Source organism: Drosophila nasuta, chromosome 2R (genome assembly GCF_023558535.2).
Source record: "Drosophila nasuta strain 15112-1781.00 chromosome 2R, ASM2355853v1, whole genome shotgun sequence".
In the NCBI taxonomy this organism is placed as follows: Eukaryota; Metazoa; Arthropoda; class Insecta; order Diptera; family Drosophilidae; genus Drosophila; species Drosophila nasuta.
In genome coordinates this window covers 3,683,772-3,707,242 of record NC_083456.1, presented here as the reverse complement: position 1 = coordinate 3,707,242, position 23,471 = coordinate 3,683,772, and the positions used below count along the sequence as shown (strand labels likewise).

General features: G+C 38.5%; 7 protein-coding genes and 1 long non-coding RNA gene across 10 annotated transcripts in view; 6 read left to right on the top strand and 2 right to left on the bottom strand.

Annotated features, from left to right (window-relative positions):
* The first annotated feature begins 178 nt into the window (after positions 1 to 178).
* Positions 179 to 3,311, top strand: LOC132784511 (uncharacterized). Its single transcript, XM_060790172.1, has 2 exons — positions 179 to 1,757; positions 1,812 to 3,311. The coding sequence occupies exons 1-2, from the start codon at positions 369 to 371 to the stop codon at positions 1,935 to 1,937; spliced, it is 1,515 nt and encodes a 504-aa protein (XP_060646155.1). The 5' UTR covers positions 179 to 368; the 3' UTR covers positions 1,938 to 3,311.
* LOC132784512 (uncharacterized) lies at positions 1,911 to 3,841 on the bottom strand. Its single transcript, XM_060790173.1, has 3 exons — positions 3,505 to 3,841; positions 2,988 to 3,404; positions 1,911 to 2,931 (listed from the first exon to the last, which is right to left on the bottom strand). Exons 1-3 carry the CDS (start codon positions 3,662 to 3,664, stop codon positions 2,240 to 2,242), a joined length of 1,269 nt encoding a protein of 422 aa, XP_060646156.1. The 5' UTR covers positions 3,665 to 3,841; the 3' UTR covers positions 1,911 to 2,239.
* Positions 3,842 to 3,943: 102 nt separating this feature from the next.
* On the top strand, positions 3,944 to 4,661 carry LOC132784516 (acylphosphatase-2). 2 transcript variants are annotated; one of them, XM_060790177.1, is made up of 5 exons: positions 3,944 to 4,112; positions 4,169 to 4,185; positions 4,237 to 4,346; positions 4,395 to 4,504; positions 4,554 to 4,661. In XM_060790177.1, the coding sequence occupies exons 1-5, from the start codon at positions 3,944 to 3,946 to the stop codon at positions 4,556 to 4,558; spliced, it is 411 nt and encodes a 136-aa protein (XP_060646160.1). In that variant the 3' UTR covers positions 4,559 to 4,661. The 2 variants fall into 2 exon arrangements, with proteins under 2 accessions (XP_060646160.1, XP_060646162.1); XM_060790179.1 differs by lacking the exons at positions 4,237 to 4,346; positions 4,554 to 4,661 and having other exon boundaries at positions 4,395 to 4,472.
* A 149-nt stretch (positions 4,662 to 4,810) lies between these two features.
* LOC132784508 (dipeptidyl peptidase 9) lies at positions 4,811 to 13,611 on the top strand. 2 transcript variants are annotated; one of them, XM_060790168.1, is made up of 11 exons: positions 4,811 to 5,980; positions 6,050 to 6,620; positions 6,678 to 6,891; positions 6,959 to 7,515; positions 7,574 to 8,189; positions 8,255 to 8,566; positions 8,625 to 8,847; positions 8,905 to 9,097; positions 9,160 to 12,321; positions 12,592 to 13,025; positions 13,098 to 13,611. In XM_060790168.1, the coding sequence occupies exons 1-9, from the start codon at positions 5,521 to 5,523 to the stop codon at positions 9,359 to 9,361; spliced, it is 3,348 nt and encodes a 1,115-aa protein (XP_060646151.1). In that variant the 5' UTR covers positions 4,811 to 5,520; the 3' UTR covers positions 9,362 to 12,321; positions 12,592 to 13,025; positions 13,098 to 13,611. The 2 variants fall into 2 exon arrangements, with proteins under 2 accessions (XP_060646151.1, XP_060646150.1); XM_060790167.1 differs by having other exon boundaries at positions 4,811 to 6,620.
* LOC132783905 (chromosomal protein D1-like) lies at positions 12,818 to 13,444 on the top strand. Its single transcript, XM_060789216.1, has 2 exons — positions 12,818 to 13,025; positions 13,098 to 13,444. The coding sequence occupies exons 1-2, from the start codon at positions 12,818 to 12,820 to the stop codon at positions 13,442 to 13,444; spliced, it is 555 nt and encodes a 184-aa protein (XP_060645199.1).
* A 1,804-nt stretch (positions 13,612 to 15,415) lies between the features above and the next one.
* LOC132785932 (chromosomal protein D1) lies at positions 15,416 to 17,408 on the top strand. Its single transcript, XM_060792263.1, has 3 exons — positions 15,416 to 15,552; positions 15,697 to 16,243; positions 16,322 to 17,408. The coding sequence occupies exons 2-3, from the start codon at positions 15,826 to 15,828 to the stop codon at positions 17,077 to 17,079; spliced, it is 1,176 nt and encodes a 391-aa protein (XP_060648246.1). The 5' UTR covers positions 15,416 to 15,552; positions 15,697 to 15,825; the 3' UTR covers positions 17,080 to 17,408.
* A 1,652-nt stretch (positions 17,409 to 19,060) lies between these two features.
* Positions 19,061 to 19,686, bottom strand: LOC132787787 (uncharacterized). Its single transcript, XR_009632582.1, has 3 exons — positions 19,673 to 19,686; positions 19,332 to 19,432; positions 19,061 to 19,149 (listed from the first exon to the last, which is right to left on the bottom strand). It is a non-coding gene; the product is annotated as an uncharacterized LOC132787787 (long non-coding RNA).
* The window catches only part of LOC132787785 (maternal protein pumilio), a 191,538-nt gene continuing 187,175 nt past the window's right edge, over positions 19,109 to 23,471 (top strand). The window contains 2 exon segments of the mRNA XM_060795084.1: positions 19,109 to 19,266; positions 21,209 to 22,456. Of these exon segments, the coding sequence (XP_060651067.1) occupies positions 22,133 to 22,456 (324 nt within the window). The 5' untranslated portion in view covers positions 19,109 to 19,266; positions 21,209 to 22,132.

Here is a 23,471-nt window from a genome sequence, read left to right as displayed (position 1 = left end):
CCTCTACTCTTAGGCGCAAAATTCATTATACCAATGTAAGCCGATAATATACGCAATTAAAAATGATCTATACTAAAAATCTAAGTTAACTTATAACTTTTACATATTTCTCTCATAAATACTTACGCCCTATGCTTTCTGCGCTTGAACAGTGTGTACACACTACATCAAAAAACATATGACTCAATTGTTATCGATTGGCAGTTGTGGACTGATTACGGTATATCGCGATTGTTTCGCAAAAAACAAAAGAGCAGTGGAAAAAAGCAACAAAAACACGGGGTGGCTACAAAAAAAGTGCGTAGCCAACAAATTAATGAAAATAAAGAAGAAAATTCGCCGTATGTCTAGTGCAAGTCATATATAATATGGATGATGTGCCCGTCAAAATAGTCGATCGCTATAAACCGCCGCCACTAATTTACCAATTGCCACAGACGATTGCCAATCGTTTGGCCCAACTAAACAGTTCCAATTACTCACTGGCGGACGATGAAGCGTATCAATATGACTTCCAGCTGGAGCGCAGTGTGCTCAACGAATGTCAGCAGTGGCGTCGCATGCGCCAGCAGCAACAGCAAGCACGCCACGGACGCCAGGATCAGCGCAAGCAAGAACGTCAAAGGGCACTGGAGGCAAGGCAAAAGGAAATGCTGGGAGCTGTTGAATATCCAAGTGCAGCGGACTTATCCTCAGATAGTGACGATGATGACGATGACAATGAGATAGCAGTCGAGACACCAGCAACAACAACGAAATCAATAAATGGTGCTGAGTCATGTGAACAACGCGAAGCAAAGTCAATAAACTCGTGCAACAATTTCAACGATATACTGCAGCCCACCAAACTCAGTGGCACGACTCCCGTTGTGGTTGCACACCACAAACGCAACAGTTCTCTGAATTATGCTGACTTTGAGTACAATATGAACTCGACACCTTTCGATAATATTGAATTGAAGACCATCAATGATTTGGATATTTTGGCGCAGGTTTTGCATCAGACGCAGCTAACGCAGCAGCATTCACAGGCAACTGGCCAAAACGATGAGCAAGTGCAGCAACAGACGCGGTCTGAAGAGCAGCCAAAGCAAGAGGAGATGCCTGTCGAGTTGGAATTGGCTGTAACGACACTTGCGGAAACCAAAGCGACGCTCGATAGTGTCAACTTTCAACTACACTGTGATGATGCCCCAGACATTCCAGCCATCTACCCAGCACCTATCTACAACACTCCACAACAGCCGCAGCCACAGTTGCCGCAGCATGTTTATCAGGAAATGATCTACAATCAACACTACTATCCACAACAGCCGCAATATCAGAATCAAAATCAAAATCATAATTACTTGCATCACACGTATGTCAACGGCTATGGAACTCATCCTTCTCAGCTGCCTGTCATCGCTGCCAACCAAGTGGCGAATGCGTTGTTACAGCCACAGGAGACGGAAACCAAGTCCAGAAGTGTGCCTGATATTTTACGTGAGCTCAAGAGTGAATTGCAGCAAGCGGAGAAGCGACGCGCTCGATTGCATAGTCACCACAATGAGAATGACCCTCAAGGAACGGAGCAGACTTCGCCTTCCGCGGTAGCAACCGCAACATCGAAGGAGATACAACACAGCAATGCAAACAATGTATTCCAAGAGCTGGCAGCACCACAAAAGAAGCTGGCGCAACGCATCAGCAGCATGGGATTTCCCTTGGAGCGTGTGGCGAAAGTAATCAGTCTGTGTGGCATTGATGACAAGAAGGTAGATTCCAAATTTTGAAAATAATTATAAATAATTAAAGTGCTTGCCTTTCAGATAATCGAACACCTCATACCACAAGGCGAGTTGTTGGATCTTGGCTTTGATGAAACGAAAATCTCGGTGGCGCTTTTGAAATTTGATAACAATAAGGACAAAGCGTTAGACTATTTAATTAAGTAGTTTCAAATGATGTTTGAATGCAATGCGCAGTCAATACAATTGCCTAATCGTTAAACACACACACACACAAGCGTATTTTGATTCGATTTGTATTATTATTATAATTATGATAATTGAGTACTGAACTTTTTGTTTGCATAACTCGTACTAAACATAATGCTAACTCGCTTAAAGTGTACATATATTGTATGTGAATTCACATACTACATTTAATTTATATATTTATATATATATTCATATATATGATGACATCTGGCAGCAGCAACAGCAGAATAAATACAATGTGCTAAGAGTGAAAGATTTCAGTTCATGCCCAACATCAGCAGATTTATGGCGTGCTCCACATTTCCATCGGCCAGCGTCAAGTAATTAACATTCTGCGTGTGATTGATGAATCCCATGGCTGCCATGGTCCGCAACTGATCCGTGAAGCGATGGCGGCGATAGCAACGCGGCAGCACATCACTATCATCGCCAGCCACAGCATCGTCGTCATCCTCAGGATCATCGGCAGCATCGTGATCTGCCGTCTCCACATCCATGTTTTCCACTGGTGCATTGGTTGCTGTTGCCGTTGGCGGTTGTTGTGACTGCAACGATTGAAAGGCGCGCGCTAGCTCATTGCGAAACAACTCCGAGGATATAGCAGAAGTTGCACCGCCTGCTGCAGTTGTAGATGCAGTGGATGCAGTGTTGTTGCCTGCTCCTGCACTAGTTTGTGGCTGATCATCACCAAGCGCCTCGTCCACATTGCGCTGTGCAATATTGGACAGCGAGTTAAATGAGCTCATATCCACGCGTGCCAAAGCATTGGCCAGCTGCTGGCGGCTGATCTGACGGATGTTGGCCAGTTCATCGCGACGATTGGCAGCTGCAGCGGCGGCCACATTAACAGCTGCAGTGCTGCTGCTGCCGCCGCTACTGCTGCTTCCAGCGCCTAAGGAATTCTCTTCCTCGGACGATGTGGTCGACTCGGAAGCAGCCTGCTCTTGAACTGCAAAAAGCAACAACGATTAAACTTTTTAAAATAACTATAACCTATATACTTACATTGTGGCGCAGAACTGTTTCGTGCTAGCTCCTTGCGTATGGTGTCCACAATGAAGGAGGCCGCATCACAGATTAGTGGATAATCGCGTACTAGATTCTGAACTACCTCTGGTTCGTGCAACATATTAAACAGCACCGAATCTCGAATTAATGCCTGGGCGCCCAAATTGCGACGAAATTCCGGATACTCCACCAGTATTTTCTGCAGTATATTAAAGCGCGACGTCACGCTGATCTGTAAATGCGACGTCAGAGAGAATAGTTCCTGGATGTGTTTGGTATTGATATCGCTGGCGGGGGGCGGTTGATACGGTTCATAGCCCTTCATTTTGCGAAAACAATGAACAATTGCGTTCGGTTTCATGGCATTGGACAACTTCGAGTCATCGTCGAGTATCTTGCCAAGGTAGCATACATCTGTTTAAATTTGCGCATGATGAGTTTGCAATATTGCTACGTCTACACATACGTATGCATACATATGTATATAGAAATATTTACGAATCTAGAAACTCACCAAGTTCGTTGGCATCAAACTGCAGCTGCAGTTGCTGTGTAATGATTTTCTTCAAGTACGCCACATTTTGTTCCAAATCAATGTTATGCAGTGGATGGAAATCGCTCAATTTGTTCTTAACATGCACGCCACAATATACAGTATTGCTATTGTTAGCCATTATATTGTTATAGTATCTTCCTTCAGTCCCAATTTGTAGTTGTTTATTAATATATTTAAGTCCAACTGCGTCTTGTCGTCGATGATACGTAGCTAGAACGACAAGCCGATGACCGATAGACAAGCCAGTGTTCCTTTATAATTTATTTTCTTATTGACCCGCTAGCGATGGTTCGTAGCTAGAACGATAGTCGATAGGCGGCCAGTGTTTCTTAACTCATTTTTTTCAAAATTAATAGTTTAATATCAAACATATTTTCCATACTCAAATTAAATAATAATGAAGTCTCCAAGTGTTGCGACTCAAACTGAAAAATCAGCACTGAGAACGCATGGTACCAAAAAAACGAATGTGTTGCAACGACCGGAACCAGCAAAAGTTAGTGTCGTCGAAAATCAAACTGTAGTTATAAAAAGCTGTGAATTTGAAGTATTTGGCATTGTTAAGGGTTAGTTGTGCAGCTTTTTAAAGTTAGCATCAATTTAAATTGATATTTAATTGCAGACGTATCATTTCGACATGTAAGCAATTTAAATTTGATCATTTTCCCGTGATCACTTCAATTTTTGTAGTATACCCTGCGACGAGCCCAAAAACTGGGGGTTCGCGGTTGGTGTATGAATTCAGAGAATGGCACTATTTTGGGGCTGATTCAGGGAAATCCACGTAGCTTTGAGGCGATGTAAGTTGTCCTAAAATAAAAATGGGTTTAAAAAATGTTTTATTTCAGGCGCCTTTGGTTGACGTATACCGGTAGTCCCACCAGTCGCATTGACAAATGTGTTTTTGGTCCAACAACCGAATTGGTGGAGTTTACTTTCGAGGAGTTTACAATACGAAGTGAGTATATAAACCATTAAAGCTGAATTGTTTTTATTCTTTTGTTTAGTGTAATTGTATCTTACTAATGGATGTTACAACGGATGTTTGGAATCAATCAATTTCCGTAAATTTTCCATCCCTCAATTGAAATAAATGCCAATCCTACCAACGACACTGCACAAAAATGTTTATAAATTGCACATCATTAATTGAATGTAGCCAAGCTAAATATATGTATGTTCACTGAGAAAATGGTATTTTTTTTTAAACAATATGGTATATTTGGAAATTGCACCTGCGGTCACGCTGTAAATCAAGTAAAACAAACGGCATTACGGTGGAAATCATTTCTCCCATTGTGACGAACTGTGTGACAAACAATAAAAACAACTTAAATAGTAATTCAACTAATTGGCCCAATACATATGGTCGCAGATTTTAAATGTTGTTTCTATCCCATGCGATAACCTTCGCACATTTGTGAGTTGGGACCGCACTTTTAACACACGCGCAAGACTTTCACTTTTTTTTGCAAAAGAGACGATAAAAAATTAAAGCAACAACAATTACCAAACGACCACATCGTCGTCGTTGCGAAGAAAGGAGAAGAGAGAGGAGCACAAAAGAAAGAAAATGAAAAGCCGATCAGCAGACAACTGAAAGACCACTCTGGAAAAGTTAAACATTTTGTTGAAAATAGTAAATACTTGCATACATAAACAAAACGAGGTTGTGCTTCAAGAAAAGAAATGAAGCAGGCGATAACAACAATAACAAAACAACGAATGGCTGTGTGAGTGTGAGCGTGTATGCGTCTGGGGAGTGTGTGTGTGAGTGACTGTCCGTCTGTCTGTCGTCTCTGTGTGTGTTTGTAAAGGGACATAGAAGTTGTCCCTCTTTATGTGCGTGTGTGTGTGTACGTGGTAAACGAATTTGGGTCAATTTGGAATTTTAAGTGAAAACAAAAACTGCGTTCTGCAATTGTGCATTTCACGAGCACAATCGAGACAAACGATAGAAAAATACAAATCAAAATGGACAACAACATAATCAGAACGCAAGCTACACAACAACAGCAACCACAACAAACTTCGCGCAGCTCGCCGCTAAGCGTTGTTAATCTTGGCGGCCCAAATGCCACAGGCTCCGCAGCTGGCGTTCTGTTGGCTGGCGAAACGACAACCACTGACACAATCAGTACCACGGGAAGCGGCAGCAGCAACAATAACAATAATAACAGCAGTAACAAGCGAACAAGCGGAAAGAACAACAGCGGCCATCAACGCAGCCATAGCATAACAAATGCAGCAGCCACATCGTTTGTCAATCTACTCGATGGCTTCACCTCACGTGTCTCCACGGCGGTCAGCGTTGCGAACAGCAGCAGCAGCGCCATGGAGCGAAGTCACAGCGCAGCCAGCACGCCGAGCTCAACGCATTCGGGAGTCGGATTGTCGGGAATTGGAGTTGGAGGAGTTGGCGGCATTGGTGCCGGTTCGATTGCTAGTCTTACGAGCATGGGCTCGCTGGGTACCACAGCTAATGCATTTTACTCCTCAATAGGCAGCGCTCTCAATTCCCTCACGTCGCCCATTACGGCCGCAGCTGCAGCGGCGACAGCGACCACCACTGAGGTAGTTGTGGCCGCCGCATCCGCAATTACCAATCATTTGAGTTCACCCACTAGCGGGACACCGCCGCATGGTTTGGGCGGTGGCAATGATTGCGAGGACTGTGACGATGGCGACGAGGAGGATGAGGATGATGCGGTCGATAATGATGGGCACATTGCGGCACCGACGCCATCCAAAACGTGGGCGGAAAACAAATCTTTTGTGCAGGAAATTCGTAAGGATTTGTCGAATCTGTCGACGATGGTGCCAACGAATGTGCAATTCCGTCATCTGTCCGATGGCCGGGCCCGGTGTTATTTCCTTAGCACGCCGCCACATACGTGGGAGACAACGCTGATATATACCGATATCAATCTAATGCAGCAGGACGAGCAGCAATTGCTGTTGCAGCAGCTGGGAGGCGACATTGAGCAGTCCAACGTTGGCAGCCCACGAAGTGGCGGTGCATCGCCCACCATCAACATGCCCACGTTCCATTTCGGTGTACAGCCCAAGCCCATGTAAGCGTTGCTAGTCCTCGACTTTCAATTGATTAATCTAAATTTTCTCCCACACAGGCTGGATTGGCAACCCTTGCTGCAGCAGCCTATTCCCAGCAGTCACGTGGGCAGCGGCAGCTCTTGTCCCTATGCCAAGGAGTTTCAGCTGCTGCTGGAGCGGAAGCGGCTGCCCACATGGGGCATCACATCGTACGAGCTGCACAAACCCAGCGGCAAGATAGTATTTCCCTGTTTCAACGATCTATATCAGTGCCTGGACACGGGTTACAATGTGAGCGAGTTGCATAACTATTCAAACAAAACCAATTAAAATTTTAATCTATTTTTAATGTTTATAGTCTAGCCTGCTGTTTCCAACGCAGCTGCGCACGTGTCCCGAGTGGAGTGCACTGGATCCGCAAATCTGCCCACAGAACTCGGATCTGATTGCGTACATCAGTGACTGTGATATTTGGGTAACGCACACTCTCAGCGGCCATGAGAAGCGTCTGACATTCACGAGAAGCGGACGTCGCACCTACGCAGACGATGCTTTAAGCGCCGGTGTGCCATCATATGTGATGCAGGAGGAATTCAGTCGCTATCAGGGCTATTGGTGGCAACCGCATTCGGATGATGGCATCTATCGTATTGTTTACGAGGAGGTGGATGAAACCGACGTCTCTCTGTACACGTTCCCATCGTCGACAGCGGTGCCTGGCGAGGTGGACGAGTATCGTTTTCCTCGCAGCGGTACACCGAATGCCAAGTCCAAGCTGAAGCTTGTGCAGTTTGTGCTCAATGAGGCGCTGCAAATCAGTGAGATTAGCATCAAAGATTTACCATATTCACTGCTCGTAGTATTTCCATGGCTGGAGTACATTGTTCGGGTGGGCTGGACGCCAGATGCCAACTAGTAAGTATCTTTATAATGTAGCATTTCCTCTCTTATTCGACATGTTTTGAATTTCCAGTGTGTGGCTTCAGGGACTGGATCGTAAGCAACAACGGCTGGATGTCATACTGATACCACTGGACAACTTTTGTGAGTCCTACAGCAGTCAGGTGTCTACACCAACAGATTCAATTGGAGATCACAGTTGGCGGAGTCCATACAATCGAACAATAACGCCACTGCAAGTCATCTATACGGAGCAATCGGAGAGCTGGATTAATGTCCATGACATGCTATACTTCCTAGAGATTAGCGACATAAGTGCAACATATGTCTGGGCCTCAGAAGAGACGGGCTTCAGGCATTTGTATCTGGTCACGTCTAGCCTGTTGCTTTCCCATGTTAATGGCTGCCAAACAGATGGAAGTGCTATGACTGCCCAGCAGGCGCAACCGAATTTTGTAGAACCTTCTGCGCTACAACCGAGAATAGTGAATAAAGTCGCACTGACAAGCGGTGAATGGGAGGTGTTGGCACGCAATTTGTGGGTCGATAAACCCAATCAGCTGGTATATTTTGTTGGATTGCGTGATACGCCGTTGGAGAAGCATCTGTACGTGGTTAGTTTGCAACGCCCGGAGCATATACGTCTGCTCACCGAACCTGGCTATTCATATCTAGTGGAATTTGATGATGTAAGAACTAGATTGATCAATGCAATTTCATCTATAGCAATTGCTAATTGTATCCGTAATTACAGCAATGTCAACTAATGCTGCTAGTCTATTGTAATATCCAACGATTGCCAAGCTGTAAGGTGATGCGTTTGGCGCAAACCTGCCAGAATGGTGGTGTCAACGGTATTCAGATTTCATTGGTTGGCTTTCTTCATGAGGGCGGCAAGCCGGAGCCGCAATATTGCCCACAAATCTTTCGACCTCAATTGCCATCGGGGGAAATTGTCTATGGCATGGTCTTTAAGCCACACAATTTTCAACTCGGCGTCAAATATCCAACGGTGCTCAATGTTTATGGTGGTCCCGAAGTGCAAACCGTCAACAATACTTTCAAGGTCTGTCGGCACTTAAGGCGTTAATCAATTTTTATTGAACATAATTTCAACTTCACAGGGTAAACATCAATTACGTATGCACATGCTGGCAGCTCAGGGCTATTGTGTAATTTGTATAGATTCCCGGGGCTCCAGACATCGAGGCATACGTTTTGAGAGTCATATACGTGGTCGCATGGGTCAGGTGGAGCTCACGGATCAAGTGGATGCTTTGCGCATTCTGTCTGATCAATTGGGTTACATTGACATGGATCGCGTTGCCATACATGGCTGGTCCTATGGTAAGCAACTTCTTTAATTATCTTTCTCGACACTTTAACTCTTGTCGATTTTCACAGGTGGATATTTGAGTCTGATGGGATTGGTACAGTATCCGGAAATATTTAAGGTAGCTATCGCTGGTGCACCAGTAACTAATTGGGAGTTTTACGATACTGGCTATACGGAACGATATATGGATCTGCCGCAGTTTAATGAAGCTGGTTACACGGCAGGCTCTGTGCTCAACTACGTGCATTCATTTCCCGAAGAGTAAGCATTTCTTCTTTAGGTAAATTACCTATTGAATTTTTAATTTAACAACTCGTTTGCAGGGATAATCGTCTGCTTCTCATCCATGGTCTAATCGATGAGAATGTCCACTTTTATCACACCTCACGACTGATCAGCGCATTAAACAAAGCCAATAAACCCTACTCGCTTCATCTCTTTCCCGAGGAGCGACATTCTTTGCGAAATTTGGAATCGAATAAGAACTACGAAACAAAGTTATTATCATTCTTGCAAAACTTATGAGATTCATAAATCGCGTTAACCCCGTTCTATATCAAATATCGTAACGTATTCGTTGTTTTTTAAAAATCGTCAATCGGACATTAATCGGAAAACATATTTTACACTCTTTCCTACAATATATTTCATTACAAACACAAAAATACAAAAATAAACAAAACAGTCGATGAACTAACACAAAAACAACAACAAACCTTTGCCCTGCCTCCGTTAAAATACTGTTCTACTCAGATATTCACTGTAATTAATTTATGAATCTATTACTATATTATTTTTTCATTACACATATTCTTAATTAATATTTAATTGTGTTATCTCTGCACAAGTGTATATTTTTTTAAACTAAGTCGTAAGATTTCTGAATGTTTTTATATATGCATATATTCATACCAAGACGCGTCTTATCCCTCACAAAGCCTAATTCTAAAATGTCATGCTTCTCGTGCTGGCCATCAATTAATTATATAGTTTCTACTTATATTATATGAACGATTGTATATCTCCTAATAATTGGTAAACACCATGCAATATATGTATATTTAAATGAGTTAAAAAATAATGAAACAAATAAAAACAAAACCGCAAAAAAAATTAAATAAAAATAAACCTCTGGCTGAAGCAAGTACATGAAATTATGATTGAACTATTCATTTAATTTACTAAATTCCTCTTTTATGTATTGGATCAATTTTTATTCAATTCCTTCTCTCTTCTCTTTAATATCGGTAATGAAATTAATTTTGATTGGTATTATCACAATTCACCAATAAAATGACTATACATATGTGTATTGTGTTCTGACTATCATCTTTATTATCAGTATTAAATTGGTCACATGAACTGTCACCTCATGATATTTTCTACGTCTTCCTTTATTTTACTTTGGAGTTAAATATAAGTCAGCTTGACGTATAGCCCTAACCCCTTTGTATTACAACATAATTTGGTTTGGCATTCTAATTAAGGATTTTCCGTTTATCAACTATGTCTTTTTCAGAACAAAATCAGCATACATCAAGTGGAATTAAATTATAAATTTTAAGTTTTTTTTAATAATTTGCAAATTTCATTTTTATTTTGTGATCCCTTTTGTACAGATACTGAAAATAAATATTTTACAAAATGAATTTGAAATATTTATATATTTCGCTATCAGAATTATCGTTGGTTGAGGTCCACATCAATATATATTTGTCGTTAATTACATTTAATTAGGGTCCAATTACTATAAGTGATTGAACGCTACTGATAAGGCGAAATAGGCATTGGCATATTCTCGTAGATGTGTATTTGTATAGACTATTTTAATAGAAACATGTAAAAGCGCTTAAGCTGAGAGTGGTCGTTCGTAAAATACCTTATTACTTCGACTTTTTTGTCATTACGCAGATCAAGTTTGTTAGGCTGCAAACAGAGTGCGCGCTGAGACGAAGACGAAGATGAAGACGAAGACGAATTGCTTGCGTTGCGAGTAAGCTAATAGGTCGCATAGTGCAAGACGAATTTGTTGCGATTTTATGGTGTTAATCGCAATGGATTTCTCGTCAGATGATGAGCTGCTGTTAGAGGAGAGTTTATTTTTAAAATTAAAAAGAATTAAAAAAGTGCATGGAGGAATTCACCCAATTAATTTGGGAAGAAAAACATTCGGCGAATTTCATCATTTGTTTGATGAGCTGCGTCAAGATGAAAAAAAAATTTTGGAGTATAACCGAATAAAAATTAGCACATTTGATTACATTCTGTTAAAAATTGAACCACTAATTATTAAAAATTGGATAAATTTTGAGACACAATAGACTATTTTTTATTTAAAAAGTGAATAAAAAAAAAACAAATATTATACCCACTCTGAAGCAACAAAGCTGAAGAAAAAAAAAAAAACAACTAAAACCCCAATTATACCTGCAGAAAGGCAAATTGTAACGTTAAGGTAGAAAATTATTCAAAATATATTTAGTTCATTCATTTCAATCATTTTAACTTTTCATTTAGTTACATGTTTATTTAATTTTTCTTAATTCGAAAATTAACTCTTCATTTATAATTCACATTTTCACAAAACTTGTCCGTCAGGCAAATCTCAAATCACACGTAAATTGTAACATGCATTGCGCCAAAGCATGGGTAGAACAAAAAAAAATATCAACAAAGGCAAAATAGCAAACGATTCGTCTTCAAAAACAGTACTGCACCGTTTAAAGCGAATTGCTTGCGTTTCGTCTTCATCTTCGTCTTCGGCTTTGCGCGCACTCTGTTCGCAGCCTAAGGCTGGAGGTGATACCCCTTGCGACCAAAAATTGTGAAAAACCATTGTTAGTAACTTTTTTAATTTACGTTCTTATCGACATCATTTGTGAAATTTTTTAGTTCGTTGCAATCATTTAAATTTGATAATGAGGACAAAATAATAACTCCAAAAGCACAAGCTATTATATGATATTAATTAAAATTTTATTTTTCAAAGTGCCCTGGGCACTTTCGATCGAAGGTGCCCTGGGAAGAAGTATCTTATAATAAAGCGCTCCCAGTATCGCATTTTAATAAAATTATCCAATTTTTAGTTGATGTTTTTCAATTGCTTGTGATATTCTTCTTCTTTCTGCCTGAGTTTTTTTATTTTTACACTACTAAACAGCTGTTCGCGTGATGCATTTTTGGTGTAAACTGCACTATTGAATCAGATGAACTTGGTCTAAATAGAGTATTATAATTATTCAAATCTGTAAACCATTATTTGTCATCTATAAAAACCAAGTAGCATTAGTTTAAAATGTTGTATTTTATTAAAGTTAGTCAGTATATTTGAGTACTTCAGTAACGACAGCATAATAATTATAATTGAGTAAAACGATAAGACACTACAATAATTTTGACTGATTTTTTTGTTGTATTAATCTTATAGTCGACTTACAACAAAATTTCAATTTTAAAATTATAACGAATGTGCAAGGTTCTGCAAGGTTTGTTACTCAATTCTAAGAGTGATATTTTTATTTAAAAACTATAAATCATTATTCAATAAAAAAAACAAAAAATCTAATATCCCATTTTTAATAATACTAGTTTACAACGAATTAAAAAATATTTAATTTCTGTTAAAATACCTCCTTTTTTATTCTTCTGGTTGACATGAAGCAAATTATTTAAATTACTCACTCGTTACAATTTTTGAGATTATAACTTCAAATGAATTATATTCGATAATAATTCCGATATTTACATATCGATAGGTGCTGTAGCAGAGTTGCAAAAATTGAGATATCTACATATCGATTGGTGTTATACCAGAGTTGCAGCGAAAAACGAAAAACGAAAACCAAAAAGATGCTTGGACCGATGCCTGAGCATTATTAAACTTGTAACCTTCTTGCAGTAAACAACCAACTGAAAAAAGTAGTGTCCAAATAGTTTTTTTTGTACTGAAAAGGCGCGAAAATATATTAAACAAGCATTATAATGGAAACCATCAAGAAACGCGGAAGGCCCTCAACAGGCCCAAAAACTCCAAAAACCCCTTCAGGGAATGGACGCGGTCGGCCAAAGAAAATCGAAGACCCAACAAGCCCTAAGAAAGATAAGAAGACGCCAGTCAAAGTAGTACTTCCCACTCCGAAAAAAGCAACGCCTAAGCCCAAGAAAGTAGCGGGAACTCCTGTCAAGAAAGGTGAGAGTAGTTTCAGAGTACAGTACCGTGCAGTGGTACAGTTTCAATAAATTATTTAATTTGTATATTTAGCGTTGGAAAACGCTGAGGAGCCTGTGCGCCACCTTGGTCGTCCCTCGAAGAAGAAGCCATACACGTATGTGCCAACAGGACGCCCCCTGGGCCGTCCGCCAAGTGGCAACCCTTCGACCAAGCTGAACATCATTCGCACTGGCCGCAAGCCCGGACGCCCAAAGGCAAAGCGTGAGCCATACGTGCCGACTGGACGTCCGCGTGGACGCCCAAAGGTAAATCAGCTGGTTGTTGACGACTCTGAGGAAGTGGACGAAGAACCTGGGACTCCAAAAAAACGCGGTCGCCAGCAACTCGCCGACAACATAAAGTCGCCGTCTCCCAGCAAGTTAATTAAGCTTTTTTAATATATAAACTCAAAATTCAACTACATTAAAGACTAGACGTTTAGCTTTTTTGAGCTATTAATTTTATTCAAAAAAATAAGTTTCATTAAAAAAGCACCTATCCAATAATATGTACCCTTGATTAGTGACAAACCTAAGTAAATAAACGAATGCAAAAAAAAATGCAAGCACTTTTATTTAATAATTAATGATTATTTGGTCCTATGATCATTTTCAGCATCATGATGCTATTCTAAGGGTGAAGCGATCATGCATATCCATTAAAATGCAGCAAAGCGGGAATATCAGTACTAGTGAAACGGTACTGTACATATGTAGAGTACAAAGACTACAAATTACCAAACATAGTGTTGCTAAACTTCTTATTTAAATGGTGATGAAAAAGGAGAATTCTGATTTCGGATTCAATGATCTAAATGAATTATCCATCTAAAAAAAAATTAAATGAAAAAACAAATTCGAAGCCAATCAATACAAGAAATAAAATGTCAAGGCTTCCCTATTTTCTTATAAATCAAATGCGCAAACAGTATTTGAGAAAAGATTTTATGACGCCTACTAAAAAATTAATCTATTGAATATTTGTATACATACTATGTATTCAGGATGACTGAAATACATACATAGTAGGTATATACAGGATATGTACATACTTTTGAATGTATGCATGTACGAAACATTGATCCACCCTATATGTTCGTAAATATGTTCGTTCAAATTAACATTAAGAATGTTTGCCTTTTGTAATCAATAAATTGACTATGCAACTCACAAAAATCACATTGTGAAACATATGATATGATTTTCATATTTTTTAAAGGGATACATTCTTTAGGAACATATTTTTGCCATTCACAATTTAACGTGATACTTAAATTTGCTTCTGTAGGAAGAGCAAAAAAATACATACATAAATAAAATATTCCCGATTTTTATTTCTTAATCCTTAATGTTGTCAAACTTAAATTGGGATGAATTATAATTAAATTAATTTTATTCAAATGTTATCTGGAACATAAATATTTAAAAAATTTAAAATTGTTTTTGTATAACTTTTATGATTCTTATGGTAATTGAAAAACTGTATTTCTATATTTCTGCACAGTTGATATAATCTTAGATCCACTGTAAAACCCTGCAATGTAAAATGTTTACGTAGATACTGTATGTATATGAATGTACAGTACACACTTTTATTAATATGTATGTATGTACGTATGAATACATCCAGAGGGAGGCATCAAGCATTGAAGTTGTACATAAAATCCCTCCAAATGCTTGAATGTATATATACATTTATAGTGTGCAATAAATATCCTTGTTACTGAAAGGCAACGCAAACTAAAATTTACCAAAAAATAAACATTTTAAAAATGGAGAAAATACTATTGTTACTTGGCAACCCTATGCAGAGAAAAATGCAATCAAGCTATTATCCCGATAAATGTTAAAACATACATGATGTGCCGGCCGGCACCCGAATATGAAATCAATGCAGATTTTAATACCTTTTTTTATTTATTTTTTTTTGGTTGTTTACTTTTTAGAGTAGGACGAGAACAATTATCTGCAATAATAAGTAATGTATATAATAAGAATTGTATATATTAATTTAACATGAAAAGATTGTCTTCCGTTTAATTTTTTTCTAGTTGGTAACAAACGAAAACTTGAATAATGCAAATTATCTATTTCCTCTAAAAATTAGAAAATATTTAAAAATATTTTGGTTATTTTGCTTTAATTGTAATAATGAAAACAAAAACGTCTCATTTAAACTTTAACGGGTTTTGCTTACCTTTTCGTAAATTATCGATATCGATAATACATTTTATGTGGCCTTTTATTCTGACAGCAACGTAAACTTCAATAAGTTAAACTTGTCTTAATTCGGACTACTAACGAAATCAATACAGTATTTACAATTATTCGTAAAGTGCAATAATAATAGTTGTACATTTTAGATTGAGGCAACTCATTGTACATCCGATAGCAAAACATTTTTGTGCCAGGGCTGCATAGAAGAAAGCGATAAAAACTTCATAAAAGAAGCCTATTTTCATTTATTCGGCGTTCTTCGCTTGATGCGCATTTGCCACTCACAAAAGGTAATAGAAATTAATCATAAGAAAAAAATTTTCGAGCAATTGCTGTGTGTATGCTGTCATTTTGTGCATTAAAGACGAATTTGCCATTTTTCATTTTCTACCATTTTGTCTCGAATTTACTTTTGTACTTCTATGAAAAAAAAGATTGCGAAACTTTAAAACAAAAGGAGCGAAAAGAAAAAGCCGTAACTTTTGTAAAATATACAAAATAAAATCAGAGATTTAAAGATTTGTGAATCAAGCATAAAATACAGAAATCAACAAAACACCAAAATGGAAGACATCGCAGTGGTTAAAAAACGAGGTCGTCCCGCAAAGGCGGGAAGCAAGCGCGAAGCTGCACCGGCAGCGGGAAGTCCCGGTCCAACAATACCCAAAAAGCGAGGACGTCCATCGAAGAAAAGCAAGGGACGCGGCCGACCTCCAAAGAATCCAGCTGGAGATGCGGCAACCAGCGATAATGAGGGCGGCGAAGCGGTGCAAGAGGTCAAGGTGAAGAGCACCGGTAAAGGTCGCGGGCGCCCACGCCAAGAACCCAAGCTGGATAAGAGCGAGAATGAGGAAGATGATGATGGCGATGCCGATGATACAGAAGATGAGCCGCAGGCTAAGCAGCAACAAAAGTCGCCCTCATCTGCCAAGCGGCGCAAACTGGGAAGACCACGCAAGCATCAACCGAGTGATGCAGAAGGTAATAACCAACCATATTTTATTTTATTTTTTTTCTTTTTATAAAAAAAATGTTTTATTTATTTTTTTTTACCCAAAGAGGACGATGAGGAAGAAGAGCGTCGTCCTGTGGGACGCCCTTCAACTGGCGCCGTTAACTTGAACATTGTCCGCACTGGACGCGGCACCGGACGTCCAAAGGGTGGCGCATCCTCAACTGCTGCTGGCTCGGATGGCGAAGTAGCATCCAAAAAACGGGGACGCCCATCGCTGAACTCGAAAGCCGCAACTCCGTATGTGCCATCGGGTCGTCCGCGTGGTCGTCCAAAAGCCAATAATAGTAATACTGGAGACGAGCAGCCGGAGGACGAAAGTGCCGAAGGCGATATGGACGGGGATGAGGATCAGCCGCCAGCTGTTGTGTCCACCCCAAAGAAACGCGGGCGTCCTTCGCTGACTGGTAATAATTCGCAATCGGGTGGCAAACCACGCGGTCGCCCCAAGGTAGACAAATCGCCCAGCTCTCAAGTGGATGCCGGTGAGCCAGATTCATCTAATGAACAGGAAAACGAGTCTTCGTTAAAGAAGCTTGGACCTCGAGGACGCCCGAAGGCAGCAAAAAATGAAGATGCCAATGGCGGGGATGATGGCGCTGATGATGGCGCTGATGGCAGCAGTGATGGCGATAATTTGTCGGATGTTCAAGTTAAAACAGCAACCAACAAAGATTCCAAGTTGGAGAAGAAGAAACGCGATGTATCAGAAAATGGCGACGACGATGATTCCGATGGCGAGGGCGATGCTCGTGATGGATCCGTTGAGTGTATCTCCGATGAACCAAATTGGGCCGGTGCTTAATTTTCTTTTATATATCTAACTCACACGTACACATCAGCAGCTGAATAATAAATCAGAAACAAATTTGTTCACCCATTCCCAATACTCAATATACGAAGAAGTCAATATTTTTGTAATCTTCATTTGATTTATTTCACAATCACTCCGTTACTATGTAACTCTACTTATAAGTAAATGTAAAACAAAAAAATATTGAGAGGAATTATCAGTAACATTTCACTTCGGTTTAAATACGTTTACCATAAAAACAATATTTCCTAGTATATACACATATATCAATACAACTTAAACAGAAGTAATAAATGTGATGCGTACGCATTATCGGTCAATTTTGGTTGGTGTACTTTAATTTTTCTTGAATAGTTCTATACTTCGGTATTGAAACTCCGTATATCAGGTAAACAAATTTGAATTTAACTGCTTGTAAAAATATTTTGATACATGTTAATGTTAATTTTTCATACACTGTTGCGAGCAGATTCAGAGCGGTAACAGTGCCAAAATGAGTACAACTTTAAATTTATTAAATAAAGAATATAGATTTGAAGATTTTAATTGAAACAGTCTCAATTGTTGATATCTAAATGTCGACATTTAAATTATATTTAATTAGTTTTCTTTTAAGAGTAAGCTTCGAAATATCAAAAATATGATAAGAGTTATCGCTTTAAATCGATATTCTTGCTAGTCGATTACTTGCCATTCTGTTATTGTAAATCGTTTGTAGGAACAGCGTGTTTGTAATACATACATATGTAAATTTTTCAAATAAGCTAAGGTGAATAATATTTTATGCTTACAAAAATCAAAAATATAAAAGTATTAACGATTTAAGTGCTTATGTACTAAGTGTTTCCAAATAATTCTCGTGTTAGTGGTGTGAGCAGCATTCAATTTTTTTGCGTAAAATTGCAATGTAACAAATTAATGAGTAAAGAAACGCGTTAGAAATAAAAAAGTATATAAATTGTGTGTGTATTATCCTTGCAATTAGTTGTAGAGCAATTTGATTGACAAAACAGTATGAAAGCAATTAAATTGTTAAAAAAAAAGCCGCTAACAGAAACAAAACAATACACAGGCAAACAACAGCGGCCAAAGAATTCTATTTGTGGCTTGTGTGCGTGAGTGTATGCGCATGTGTGTTTGTGTTTGATGCATCAAATGAAATTTGTTGCGGCCCTCAACTTGCGGGCTCCAAAATCGATTGAGACAAATGTTTTTGTTGTTATGTGCAAAAACATACTTAATGAAACTATTAAAATGGCATGAGCATATCAAATTTAATTTGATTAAACCTAGAACTTTTCTTCCCATTTCCCTCAAGTTATTCTATGTGTGAGTTCAACATTTTATTCACATAATTATATTATGTTGATTTATAGTAACTGTTTAATTTAGCACAATGTTAATTCATGAACTCTCCCGATTATGGACATTTATGAGAAGTGGCAATCCTGTTGAGTTCTCCTGGAATGTCTTCATTTATGAGATGCGACAATTCTGTCGGCGTTTAGCAGCAGCTGTTCTAGTGCTGCTGTTTTCGAGCTTCTTTTGTTTATATTAAGTGCATGTGTATGAGAGCGGGGTCGATGTATTTAATTTGATTTAAATATTTCTACTTTAAATATATTTGTACATACAAATACATAGCATATTCATTGAATCTATACATATAAATAAAGATCAAGAATTAGTTAATAAAAGACATATATACGTTATTTTTGACGATTATTGCATGTGGAAAAGTTAGTGTTTAAATGCATCTTTGTTAATATTTTCATTTCGATAACTCTCAACTGTCGCCAATATTTCTGTTAAATGACAATAACAATTTTGTTATTCTAGATGTTTGTCTAATGAACATTTGCGCAACTGGGCACACTGTTTAGCGGCACATGCTCTCTCACTTGCATCACTTGCTCTCTCTGTTTTTTTCGCTCTGAGCGCAGTCTCCTGATGGTTTTTTGTGTTTTCGACGCTGGCGCTGTGTCTTTGCATTCGCATTCGCTTTATTATCGTTCTCGCGACGACGACGACGAAGAATTCTTAGCCGTATTCTTCTTCATCCTGTGTAAATAATTGTAATTTAAATAATTTAAATTAAACACACAAATCCACGCAAAACTAATAACATAAAAAATTGAGAGCATTTCGCGCGTGATTATCAAGTCATTAAGTGCATGTGTAAGTGCCAAAATAAATAATATATGTAATTATTTTGTATTCTATACATATTAAATTTTTCATACTGAGACACATTTTTCTGCTGCTGCCTTTGCTTTGCCTCCGACTGCATGCCTCTTTTTACATTGTCATCGTCGTTTCCTTTTTGTTGCGACTGCGGCGGCGGCTGCAAAAATGTTGTTATATGTATGTACATATGTATATATTTAATGTGTGTGTGTGTAAGTAAATCCAGACGAGAAGCGGCCAGACGAACACTGCTGCCTTCTTTTTTTTATAAACATATATGTATAAATAGTCGCGAAAAAATAAGTTTTGCAAGCGTAAAAGGTAAAAATCAATTAAACGACCCCTTAAATGTGTGATTTTGCTACTAGTTTAGTTAGGGAAAATTTTTCGTGCGGACCTGCTAAATGTATTTTTCCGATTGGCTCGCAAAATGCCCAGATCAATCTTGTATGTGTGTGTGTTTGTGTGTGTGTGTGAGTGCGTGCGTATGCGTGTTTGTATGTAATGTACTATGTCGTCGTCCGTTTGTCCATTATCCGCCTTTGCCTTATATCATTTTCTTCCTTGTCAGCGGCAGCCATTTGCTTCTTCTTTACATTTGCACGGCAGTGTTTAATTTGTTTCTTCTTTTTTCGCTCATTTCGCTCTCTTGCTTTGCTGCCTGCCTGCTTGCTCTCCTCCTTCTCTTTCTTGCGTGAATTTGTATACAAGAATTTTCCCAATAAGAGGGCCGATGTCACCGTCGCTGCCGCTTGCGACGCCGACGCGCAAATAAACAAACTAAACATCATTGGCTGCCAAGAGTTATTTTAATTATGCAATTTCATACTTAACGAAATTATTGATATATAATTTTTTTTTAAATGTACACATACATACATATGTACATATTCATTGCTGCGCTTGCCACACCCCCTTTTGAATTTGCAGTGCGCATCGTTCGCGTTGTTCGTTTGGCTCCTTTTTATACTGTTTATTCTCGTGATTTTGTTTTTCATGTCTTTTTTGGCGTTTATCTTTATTTTTGTTTTTATATGTTGATTGTGTGTGTACGTGCGTGCTTGTTTTTTTGTATGTATATATATGTTGTATTTGTGTAAGGCCCCCTCTAGGCGTTGCGGTTTCGCACGCTGCACTTGTCTCTTTTGCTTTGTGGGTGGTTGGGTGGTCAGCGAAGAGGGGAATTGGGTACTAGGTTTGTGCAAACCATTGATGGGTTTGCTTACTTGCCGCGCGCATATAAACAATCTAGAAAAACACGATAGCTTACATATTTTGTAACTTAACCTCAAAACTTGTGGCCGCTGCCGGCTGCTTGTTTTTGCTCTGTGCATATATACATACGTATATATGTACGTACATACATACATAGTCAATTACTATTTGTGTATGTGTTCTTGTATATATCAACGTATATCTATTTATTTTTAATGTTAATTTACATGTATTTTGCTCAGACCGACCCCCCACTCTGTTCCCTTATCTATCTGCGGTCGTTTTCCTTTCGTTTTTTCGCGCATGATTCAGCGTCGTCTGCCGTTCTGCTCTTCTTCTTCGTCTTCTTGCACGTTTTCTGCTTTGTTATTGTTTTCGCAATGAGAAGAGCTGGGCATTGCAGACCGGAGCATTTATTTTCTATTTTACTCACATACAGATTTTAAGATTATGGTGTATATGTGAATCTTTTGTATATATGTTCTTCAGCTGGTTATCTGTCTGTCCCTGGCCCCGTCCCTGCCGCTCGTGTTAGGTTGGTCTGACTACCATGACCAGCTCAAAGTTGGCACAGTGGTGAAAGTATTATTGAAGATTTAATATTTACATCTTCGCGATTTTTTTTTTTTATCGAAAATAGTATACATTTGAATCCTAGGAGTTCTTTCAATAAAAATAACTTTTATTAATTTTGGTTTTCCTTTCTTTCTCTTTACAGTTTGTGTATATTTTCATCATTAAAGCGTCGTGTAAATTAATATCATCCTAATTATAATTCAATACAACTGCAAATCTATAATAAAATGAAATCTCAACAAATTTCGATTGATCTGTAAAAAAATATTGTTCAACTGATTCTCATTGGTAATTATTGAATGCATGTAAAAAAATTTATTTGTTTGGTTTGACTGTGTAAAGTATTATTCATAATTTGTGTTAAATAGTGTAAATTTATGTATAAAAAACAAAGCCAAACAAAACGAAACATGCAAATCATTTTTTTGAGTGGATGAAAATAATCAAAGAGAATTAATCTCTTGAATCGCTGTAAAGTAATACTTAATATTAAGGAAGTGCAAAGTGTGGTTTCTATGCATGTGAAAATAACAACGCAACTCACATTCAATTACAACAAATGAAAAGTTGTGAATAAAACCAATAAATCAAGAGAAAACAAAACCGATTTAATTTGATCATCACCACTGTGCAGTCGACGTGTTTATAATTTTAAACTGTAATTGTAACGTAACCGCGACGTAAGCAGCAACGTAAACGTCAACGTAGCCCGCGTCAGTTACTTTTAAACTGTTCTCGTCCGTGTCGAGTTTTGTTTATTTTTTTTGTGTCCGCGCCATTCCGAAATACATTTTTGCAATACGCACCAATTAATCAGCTTGAGTAGCACAAAGCCGCCAAAATTGAGCTGTTAAGCGCGCCCACGATTTCGATATCGACGGTAGCGCCACCAACGTCGCCATCGCCGCAGCTTCATCTGCAGCAACAACAGCAGCAGCATCCTCAGGCTTCGTATCCTCAGCAACATTTCGGACCACCGCCGCTGCCGCCACCGCACTCACCATACTTTCAACATTTGCAACAACAGCAGCAGCAACAACAACAACAGCAACAACAGTTACAACACATGAAGTTTCTGGGTGGTAATGATGATCGCAATGGACGCGGCGGCGTCGGCGTTGGTAGCGACGCCATTGTTGTAGGCGGCGGGACTCGTTCTGGCAACAATGTTGTCGCCTCTTCGCAGGATGTGGATGCAGCAAGTGCTGCGGCAGCCGCTGCTGCTGTCGGCTACGTTTTCCAGCAGCGTCCATCACCAGGCGTTAGTGGTGTTGGTGTCGGTCCTGTTGGCTCAACGCTCCATGATGCCGCTGCCGCTGAGTACGCAGCACACTTCGCCCAAAAGCAGCAGCAAACGCGTTGGGCTTGCGCCGACGAGCACGGCATGGATGTAAGTAACATTTTAGTATGTGTTTTTAAACAATAATCTGTATATGCATAAGGGAGAAATGATAGGAAAGAAACTATAATATATGGCCTTAGTTTTCAAAATACTGTGTCGAAACACAGTTTATAATTATGAAATTTCGAAAAATCATTGAGAATGTTAAAATAATGTTAATGTTAGATTCTTGGGTAAGCACAGGTTTTTGTGAAAAAATTAGTCCATTCTGAGGCTAATTTTAATTTGAAATTTATGTAGGAATTTTCAGACACTCTTTATCACAAGATTAAAAGGATTAACTGCATTAAATACCACAATAAACGAAAATTTAGAAGCTTCAACATTTTGAGAGTGTATTAGATAATAACTTGCTTAGTCAAAGAAAGGATATTAGATACTGATCACATATATGATCTTTCATCATGCAAATGCATTCAAATATCAGTCTAAACGCGGTGATGTACAAAACAAATTATGATGATATAATAATGATGATAATAGGCGTCGTAAACCAAATCTTAAATAAAAAAAAAGAACAAAAAAATGAATAGCCATTATTCAAAATGATCTTATCGTAGATTTTACATTTTGCTCGACAATATTCAGGAGAAATTGAAACTAAGTTTTTATAATATAATTTGCGGATCATGAAATACTCGTGATGAGATATTCAAACTTGTCATTCATTTATAATAAGTTTTTGAAAATCGTTTAATTACTCAATTTGACGATCTATTTACTTAGACTACTCTCCACATTCTAGGTTTTGATATAGATTATATCGCCTTAATTGATAATGTCTATTAGAGTTAATTTGTATGAATGCTGTAATAGTCTCGATTTTACTGATTTATGTCAGTTTTTCAACATAATTTGAAGAAATCAGTCAAGTCGTATTTGCTTGTGTTTATATTTGGTTAGATTATTCTCTTTTGTCAGTAAACAAACGCGCATTTTAATATTGGATTTTGAAATAGATTCTGAATAAATGCCGATTATTTAATCAGCTGTGTTTACCCAA